Genomic DNA, 10,127 nt, shown 5'->3' on the forward strand with positions numbered 1-10,127 from the left:
TTGTGCAAACATGCAATACAATGCTAATCTTGAGAGGGTGGAAATAAATAATTAAAAAAAAAACCTAAAAGTGCTAAAACGTCAATGGGACTAAGGCCAATAAATATTTGGGATAAAAAAATCGCCAATAAATAGTAAAAAGTAAGAGAATAAAAGAGCGCTCCTGACCTTTCGGCACCACGTGCCTTCTTCAGCGGATTGAACCAGACTGAAAGGTCCAGGCAGTTTTTATAGTAAGCTGGGTAGGAGGGGCCCAAAAGGTGGCTCCTGATTGGTTCGCTCCTACCCAGGTGACAATCATAGCAGTGTTCAGGTGGTAACCCTAGTTACTGAAAATAATACTAAATCGAACACTGGCAATAATAAAATACAACTTTTTCAACATCGTGAAAGAGGATGTAAAGAGAATACAAAGAAACGTATACCTACAAAATTCCTAATGTTCTTCTAAACCCAAAGATTTCCCCAACAGGTCTAGTGGTTTCTAGGGCCTATTTCTAGGTTGAAATCATTTGTTTTATTTGTCTTTTGGAGTTAGGAAGGATGTCTAAAATTATATTTCGAATTTTTGTGGCACTGGCAGGTTAGGTGAGGGGAATAAGAACTCCATCTGCCGTATACGGCAGGTGAAATGCACGGGCCCACAAAAAAAACATTCCTCCACTCTCTCTTCAAGAACTTCTGTACCTTTTCCATCCCCCATCTACCATCATTCCGGGTCAATTGTACAATCTGGTCCTAAGGGATATTAAATAAAATGAAGTTAAAAAACCCCTGTAAGGGTCCTACACCGAATCAAGCGAGTACCAATGAAGTGCTGTAACTCATATACACAAACAAAGGCATAAGTGCTAAAATACTTGATTCTATAGGCCTTACAGGTCATCCCCTATTTTTCAGGTTTTTACCCTGTTAGACTCTTTCATTTAGACCACTGGGGAAGACTGTTTTTAATTTTTCTATCCAGTGTCTTTCTTTTCTTAATCTCTGTTTTTTTGTCCAACAGGTACCGGATTCCAAGCCCGAGATGGAGAGGTTATCACTGCCATGCTCTCTAAAGTGAGTGTACAAAACGGTAAGTTTATCAGTTTTATTAATAAGATACATATGTTGTTTTAATCTCTGCAGCAGACTGTTCCCGGTTTCCCCAATGTACAGTCTGCTACAGATCTTGCACTCCACAGCATGAACCAGGTTAGATGATTCAAGCCCCAATGCTTGCCAAACAGGGGCTCCCTGGTCTGTGTGTACATTTCTGATAAATTTCACCCTTTTGTACATATTATCTAATTTGTCTTTTTTCTTACTGCCTAAAGACGCATGTACTAAATAATCCTTTAGGTTCTTTTTACGTTTAAAAGCTGCTATAATTTTAAAATTGGCCATCGGCTCCACCACTCCCTGAAGTGCCTTAAAAATTTTCTTTACAGCCGAGTTCAGGGTTAAAGAGGTCGGGGAGAAAATTGACACAAATGGAATAATATTTCCCATATTTTTGTTCCCCCTCCCAGGTCTATTTCCCTGTCTAAAGCTATCTTTTACCTCAGCCTTGATCGTTCTGAGGAACGTTCTGCTATATCCTCTTGGTCTGAGGGCTTGAAACAGGGTTTTAATTGCTGACTCCACATCATCCTCTACTGTACAGATCCTATGATACCTTATAAGCAGAGGTTTAAAGTAACGAATTACATTTACTCACGTTACTGTAATTGAGTAGTTTTTTTGTGTACTTTGTAATTTTTAAGTAGTTTTTGAAATCGGTAATTTTACTTTTACTTAAGTAGATTTTGACTGAAGTATTGTACTTCGCTACATTGGAAATTACATCCGTTACTGAGTAAAAAAAAAAACATAGTTCAGGAAAGGAAACGGAAAAGCGGAATCGCGCACGACAATTCTCTCCAGTGGTGCATGCTGCAGAGAGAGGATGATAGAGTCGATGCAAGCCACCGGTGCCGAGTCACCAGATGGAGGAAGATGATAGTGCGGACAGCAACAAGCTGAAGCACCGAACTTTCCGCGAGTTAAAATTAAAGAAGATGAAGAAACCCTGTGTCCACATCTCAGCAAGCAGTTTGCCTTCCAACCTAAAAGAGGCGACAGCTATATAATGCTGTGTAAACTGTGCCTGCCCCGCCAGACAGAACTTTCTGCTTATTAAAATGAATCTTCAAATCTGCGCAAGCATGTGTTGGTGAGTACAGTATTTGTCCCTTTCCATTAGTAGTTCAGACATCGTTCTTGTTGTTTAGTTAGCTTTGCTACAATAAGCAAAATATGCGTGTCATGGCACTAGTAGCCTCATTTTGGCTAGCACTTGCAACCGCCCTGAGTATGCTAACGTCAACTAGCTAGCTAGCTAGGCTAATCATTTGGCTGCCTCCTATGCCCTGAAACAGGAACGATGTGAATGCGCACACCATCGTTGTCAGACAGTTGGTCAATGTCAATGTGTATGTCGTTATCTTGAATTTATCACGATGTTTAGTCAGATATTGATAACAATAAGTGGTGGCTTTGCAACGTGCACGTCTTTCATGTTCATGCTCAGGGGTCTTGGTTAGCAAGAATTCAGGATTATGAATTGTGACACATACGTAGAAATAGAAAATAATGTTATCATTCTGTATACTGTAGGTCTGTCATCTCAAGTAGCTATTTATAGCTATTTCTGTGTTATGATGCACTCTTGATGGCAGCATGCTTTTAATTGTCAGAAATGTTGTTTGTCATTCTACAGGTCTAGTCTGTCAGACAACACCTTGACCGGATGGTAGAGGCTGAAGCAAGTTAGACCACATTCATCAGATGAAGATGATTTATTTTCCTTAATGAAGTCCAGAAGGTAAAGGGAAGTTAGAAGCAGAGGTGTAAAGTAACGAATTACTTTTACTCACGTTACTGTAATTGAGTAGTTTTTTTGTGTACTTTGTAATTTTTAAGTAGTTTTTTAAATCGGTAATTTTACTTTTACTTAAGTAGATTTTGACTGAAGTATTGTACTTCGCTACATTGGAAATTACATCCGTTACTGAGTAAAAAAAAAAAAAAACATAGTTCAAGGCAGGAATCGCGCACCACAATGCTCACTGCAGTGGTGGATGCTGCATAGAGTGGATGATGGAGTCGATGCAAGGCGCAAGTACGGTGCCGAGTCACAAGAGATAGATATGGAGGAAGATGATAGTGCGGACTACCAACAAGCTGCGGACCACCAACAAGCTGAAGCACCGAACTTTCCACCAGTTGAAATTAAAGAAGATGAAGACAACCCGTGGCCACATCTCAGCAAGCAGTTTGCCTTCCAACGTAAAAGAGGCAACAGCTATATGCTGTGTAAACTGTGCCTAATCCGTCAGTCAGAACTTTCTGCTTATACAAATTCATCTTCAAATCTGCGCAAGCATGTGTTGGTAAGTACAGTATTTGTCCCTTTCCATTAGTAGTTCAGACAGCGTTTTTGTCATTTAGTTAGCTTTGCTCCACTAAGCAAAATATGCGTTTCATGGCACTAGTAGGTAGTAGCCTAATTTTGGCTAGCACTTGCAACCGACCTGAGTATGCTAACGTCGACAGCGGTCATCCAATAGACTAATAATACCATTCCTGTCTTCCATTCGTTTCAGGTCATAGAATTATTATGTTCAGTCTCTCATATTGTGTTAAAAACTGCAGATCAGTCATCAGCAATGAAATACACCACATAAACTGATATTAGGCTAATCATTTGGCTGCCTCCCATGCCTTGAAACAGAACAATGTGAATGCGCACACCATCGTTTTCAGACAGTTGGACAAGTCAATGTGTATGTCGTTATCTGCAATTTATCACGATGTTTAGTCAGATATTGATAACGATAAGTGGTGGCTTTGCAACGTGCACGTCTTTCATGTTCATGCTAAGGGGTCCCGGTTAGCAAGAATTGAGGATTATGAATTGTGATGCATGTAGAAATAGAAAATAATGCTATAATTCTGTATACTGTAGGTCTGTCATCTCAAGTAGCTATTTATAGCTATTTCTGTGTTATGATGCACTCTTGAATCTTGATGGCAGCTCAATACTTAATTGTCAGAAATGTTGTTTGTCATTCTACAGGTCTAGTCTATGTCAGACAACACCTTGACCGGATGTTGGAGGCTGGAGCAAGTTGGACAACATTCATCAGATGAAGATGATTTATTTTCCTCAATGAAGTCCAGAAGGTCAGAAGGTAGAGGGGAGTTAGAAGGGTACCTAGCCTGTGTCTCAGTCAATATGGATCTGCTGAACGCCTTTCAGAATATCAAAAAACTGTCCCTGAAACTCAATACTGGCCTACCTGCCTCGGCCGCCTGCGAGCGACTCTTCAGCCGTGCTGCATTGCTGTTCAATGCAAAGCTAGCCCGGATGAACTCTACTCATCTTGAAAATCAGCTGCTGCTCAAACTTAACAAGAAGTTTGTAGACTAATGCTCTAAAGGTGGACACAAGTAAAGTAACCAAAGTTTAAGTGGGGCAGCGGTATTTTAACTTTTTATTTTAGCTGTCATGTCTTGACATGTCCTCCCAAAAGTTCTTAAATGTTGTGTTGACATGTTTAATGTTTGACATGTTTAATGTCATTGCACTTATATTTCTAAAGATTCTCCTTTAATAAAAAATAACTAGTTTTTGTATTGGATTTATGACCCCTTGTCCTTTTTTGCACTATATAGGAGCGGCCCCCATCAAGTTGTTGAAAGTAACTAAGTAACTTTTACTTAAAGTACATTTTAAATGAACTACTTTTTACTTTTACTTGAGTAGATTTTTAGATGGGTAATTTTACTTGTACTTAAGTAAAATTTCATCAAAGTAATTGTACTTTTACTTGAGTACAACATTTCAGTACTTTTTACACCTCTGGTTAGAAGGGTACCTAGCCTGTGTTTCAGACAATATGGATCTGCTGAACTCCTTTCAGAATATCAAAAAACTGTCCCTGAAACTCAATACTGGCCTACCTGCCACGGCCGCCTGCGAGTGACTTCAGCTGTGCTGGATTGCTGCTCACTGCAAAGCGAGCCCGGATGAACTCTACACACCTTGAAAATCAGCTGCTGCTCAAACTCAACAAGAAGTTTGTAGACTAATGCTCTAAAGGTGGACACAAGTAAAGTAACCAAAGTTTAAATATACAGTGGGGCAGCGGCATTTTAACTTTTTTATTTTAGCTGTCATGTGGTTCATGTCTTGACATGTCCTCCCAAAAGTTCTTAAATGTTGTGTTGACATGTTTAATGTTTAATGTCACATTAATGTCATTGCACTTATATTCCTAAAGATTCTCCTTTAATTTGTATTGGATTTATGACCCCTTGTCCTTTTTTGCATTATATAGGAGCGGCACCCATCAAGTTGTTGAAAGTAACTAAGTAACTTTTACTTAAAGTACATTTTAGATGAACTACTTTTTACTTTTACTTGAGTAGATTTTTAAGTGGGTAATTTTACTTGTACTTAAGTACAATTTCATCAAAGTAATTGTACTTTTACTTGAGTACAACATTTCAGTACTTTTTACACCTCTGGTTAAATGACTAAATGTAAGTTTATTAATAAGAAATTCAATAAATTGAAGCAGTGAGTCCACCTTAATCATTTTCTACAATAATGATATGCTATGGTGTACTAATAATAGTGTCATATAATTATGAGTGCTTTGTTCTCCGCATCGCCGACACTACAAACATGTAGCCTACTACTAGCAAAAAAGACAGTCAATGTTCGGCTGTGGTGTTTGCAATAAATGGCTCGAGAAGGTCTTGTAAATAAATAATTCCTTGTCGTCTGAATCTGTAGCGCTCATACAAGAACTCATCATGATGGAATAATGGATCTTAGCGATCGCGAAGAACTCTATCACTATGAAGCGCCAATCTAACTAATATCGCTCCTTTTTTTCCAGGGGAGTGGCAATCTTATCCAGCTTCACTTAAACTAGCCCGCGCTGGAGCAGGTTGGAGCTAATTGATGTGTTGCTATGGTGATTTATCCAAAGTTCCGTCCACGAACCGAAAGGAGGGACTTATATTATCTCATCCTGAAAATTATCTTGGTAACTCGCTTAACGAGCTACGACGAATAGGGCCCTGGTTTGTGATTGGGTCCTTTTCCAGCCGAACCCTAACAAGGCCTTTGAACAATTGGACTGGATAGGGTTACCATGGACACCGTGATGTTTATGACAATGACTGGATAGGGTTAGGGTTACCATGGAAACCACGAGGTTTTCTAATCATTGCCGGGGCAGAGCTCAGACTGAAGAAAAGACTCAGAAGTGTCATAGTGGTCAATATGAAGTAGGAAGTAGGGTTGTCACGACCTGCCAAAATATCACATAAGTATGAATTACATCATTTTACAGATGTGTGTGTTTGAGGTGGAAAAAAACCTAAAGCTATGTGGGTTGGGTACATTAAATATGGGACACATAATTAAAGGGCAATTTCTCCCCTTTATTTAAAAACAACAATGAAAAAACATGCCACCACATATCTTTGCACCAATACACACATGCCATTACACTATCAAATCAAATCAAATCAAACTTTATTTGTACGGCGCATTTCATACAAGGAGGTAACACAATGCGCCTCACAGTAGGAAAGAAAAAAGGGGGGGGGGGGGGGGGTTACAAACACTTGTAAAAAACACACAGATTTTCTAGAGATAAATAAATAAAATAAAATAAAATAAAATAAATGTACTAACCGCACTGGCACCGTAAAGGACTACTCAGCACGGTCATCGTCAAACTAAGAGACAGCTGCTGGGGGGGGGTTACAAACACTTGTAAAGAGACACAGATAAGTAAATAAATAAATGTTACATAAATGTTAAATAAATACATTTTACAGGTTACAAAACACTTATAAAGAGACACAGATTTTGCCAGAGATAAATAAACAGGAAATGACGTACTAACCGCACTGGCACCATAAAGGACTGCTCAGCACAGTTATCGTCAAACTAAGAGACAGCTGCTGGGGGGGGGGGCAGGTACAAACACTTGAAAAGAGACAGAAATAAGTAAATAAATAAATGTTCCATAAATGTTAAATACATTTTACAGTGAGTGATAAGCGAGATCAAAGAGGTATGTCTTAAGTGCATGTTTAAAGTTCTTCTACTTCTTTCTTTCTTTTTTATTTCATTTTGTTATATTTCTTATGTAAAGTAGTATTTATTTACACCAGGTTCTATTGCTCGTAGCTTGAATATTCTCTCCCTTGTACGTCGCTTTGGACAAAAGCGTCTGCTAAATGACTAAATGTAAATGTTAAAGGTTTCAATGGTTTCAGCCATTCTTAGGTATTCTGGCAGAGTGGTGGTGAACTATGGTGAAGAATGATGTCTGGTAGAATTTGAATTATGAATATTCACACTTGTTGCAACTTGCAACTATTGCAATTGTTAATGCACGTATTACAACTGAACTATTTACACACTTTACAAACTATTTACACACTAACAGAAACACTAACTAACTATACATTAACTGAAATGTATTTTGTGATGGTCTTGTTAGCTGAACATGTTCTAACAAAAAAATGATAATAGTCATGACGATAATGTGCATTGTCTCATTTTCTGGACAGTTCTTTTTGCCAGATGAAGCCACTTGCTTGATGTTTGACTGTGTTAGGAAAGTCATTGGCAACCTAGCCAACATGGCTATCACAATAACATTACCAAGAAGCCGACCAGGGGCGGCGCCGGGGGGGGCTAGGGGGTGCTCGAGCTCCCCCTGGATTAGCCATAGCACCCCCATAGCACCCCCAAGAAAATAATGGTTTATTAGGATTCCTCCGTCAGGAGGAACCCTATTGTTATTGTAATAATAATAATAATAATATATTTAATTTATATAGCACACTTTAAAATACAAAGAAATCTCAAGGTGCTTATTGTAGGTATTATTATTATTCTTCTGCAATGGGAGTCAATGGCAGCCCCTAGAACCGTATGGTAACTTTTTCAGAAATTTGGCACGCTCATTAAGGACAGTCCCTTCATCACTCACACCAAGTTTCATGTCTCCCACTAGACCACACTAGCGCCACCAACGGGTCAAAGTTGGACTTTTGTTAACACTGTAACTTTTGAACCGTTTGACCGATTTTCAAAAACGAGGTACCATTGGATTCCTTGGATCAAGACGAATTCAACGTTCAATGGCGCCAATTTTCGGTTATAGAGATTTTCCTATATTTCCGGTTTTATCAAAAACCTTTGAAAGCTTACTTCTCCTACAATTTTGGAGAGATGTTCTTCAGACCAAGCCTCACAAAAAACTGCGAATAGAATTTTGATCCTCACAACAGTTTGTCCGGTACAGCCACTCAAATTCAGCAGTAAAGCCGCCAAACAGGAAGTGAAGTGATATGACAGCAAATCTTTCAGATATGCCCATGGGTGACAGTGGCAAAGTAGGTAGAGAAGTCGTTTAGAGATCAGAAGGTTGTTAGTTCAATTCCCTGTCGAAGTGTCCTTTGGCACGACACTTCTTTCTTTTCTTCTTTCCTTTCTTCACTCTTCTTTCCTCTATTCTTTCCTTCTTCCACTCTTCTTTCCTTCTTCCACTCTTCTTTCCAAAATTGTATATATATTTTCCCCTGGTTTCGCAATCTTTGGAGGAATCCGCATCGCTGCTTGCAGCTATATTTTATATTTGTTATTTAATTTCATTCTGCGTTATTTATTGTGTGAAATAATAATAATAATATTTAACTCACAAAAGAAAATAATAACAGATTGAAATGAAAAGTTTTGTTTTAGACACAGAGCAATCATTCTGCCATTACCCTTGACCCAACTTTCACGTCGCACTTGACGTTACTGGACAGTTGAAGGAGAAAGCAGCGGTGTGTGGTAGTTTCAAGTTAACAATGCATCGGTTTTTTCTACCTAAATGTCCACGTTTGGAAGAACTATTAAGAAACGAGAGTGACGTAGAAGAAGAAGCAATGCCAGGGGTATCTGGTGTGGATTCTTAAGGTGGCGGAACTGATGGTCTTCCCAGCCAAACAGGTCATCCACCACAACATCAAGATCAATACTGACTCTTTATCTCTTGCTCCATCCAAAACAGCAAGAAACCTCGGGGTCATTATTGATGACCAACTGACCTTCACGGCCCACATCGCCTCTGTCTCCAGGTCGTGCCGCTTTGCGCTATACAACATCCGCAAAATCAGGCCGTACCTAACCCAGTATGCCACCCAGCTGCTGGTGCAAACCTTGGTGAGCTCCCGCCTTGACTACTGCAACGCCCTCCTAACGGGCCTGCCGGCTTGCGTGGTGAAACCACTACAGATGATCCAGAACGCGGCGGCGCGTCTGGTGTTCAACCAACCGAAAAGGGCACACGTCACCCCGCTACTCATCGAGCTCCACTGGCTGCCAGTAGCTGCTCGCATTAAGTTCAAGTCACTTATGCTTGCCTACAGAGTGCTTACTGGTTCTGCTCCCACCTACCTAAATGCTCTTGTAAGGGCAAATGTTACACCCAGGACGCTGCGCTCGTCTAGTGAGCGTCGTTTGGCACTGCCGTCCGTGCAAGCACGGCAATCCAGACTATTTTCATTTATAGTTCCACGTTGGTGGAACGAACTGCCTAGTACTACCAGAGCAGGGGCGTCCCTCTCTACCTTCAAGAAGCTTTTGAAGACCCAACTCTTCAGAGAGCACCTCCCCTCCTAACTGGCACCTGACTAGCGCTTAACTTGCACTTCAGCAGTTACATTCCTGCACTTCTTTTTCCTCTTTTCTAGGTTGTTGTTTTTCTAATTCTCATGTAAAGTAGTATTTATTGTTACACCATGCTTTTTTATTGCTCTTAGCTTGACTGTTCTCTCCCTTGTACGTCGCTTTGGACAAAAGCGTCTGCTAAATGACTAAATGTAAATGTAAATGTTAAGGAGAGGAACGTTGTGGTCAAGGAGGTCAACCCTCCACCACTACTGAGGGTGCTAACCATGGTGCTAGCAGCATCAGTGACATTAGCATTAACGCTCAGGATGGTCCGAGAAGACCAAAACTCCAGAAATGTCCACCTCGCATGTTTGGAGTCCAACAAAGGAGTTTTTGTAAAAGCTGTTTG

The 10,127-nt window shown here is 39.9% G+C and overlaps 1 protein-coding gene across 1 annotated transcript in view; it reads left to right on the forward strand.

The window, feature by feature from the left end:
• Positions 1-1,006: 1,006 nt before the first annotated feature.
• Positions 1,007-10,127, forward strand: part of si:dkey-183i3.5 (uncharacterized protein LOC566445 homolog) — a gene marked incomplete at its 5' end in the record, with an annotated part of 30,388 nt that continues 21,267 nt past the window's right edge. Inside the window, one exon of the mRNA XM_031571268.1 lies at positions 1,007-1,075. Coding sequence (XP_031427128.1) covers positions 1,007-1,075 — 69 coding nt within the window. The remainder of the gene's footprint in view (positions 1,076-10,127) is intronic.

Source organism: Clupea harengus, chromosome 8 (genome assembly GCF_900700415.2).
Source record: "Clupea harengus chromosome 8, Ch_v2.0.2, whole genome shotgun sequence".
In the NCBI taxonomy this organism is placed as follows: Eukaryota; Metazoa; Chordata; class Actinopteri; order Clupeiformes; family Clupeidae; genus Clupea; species Clupea harengus.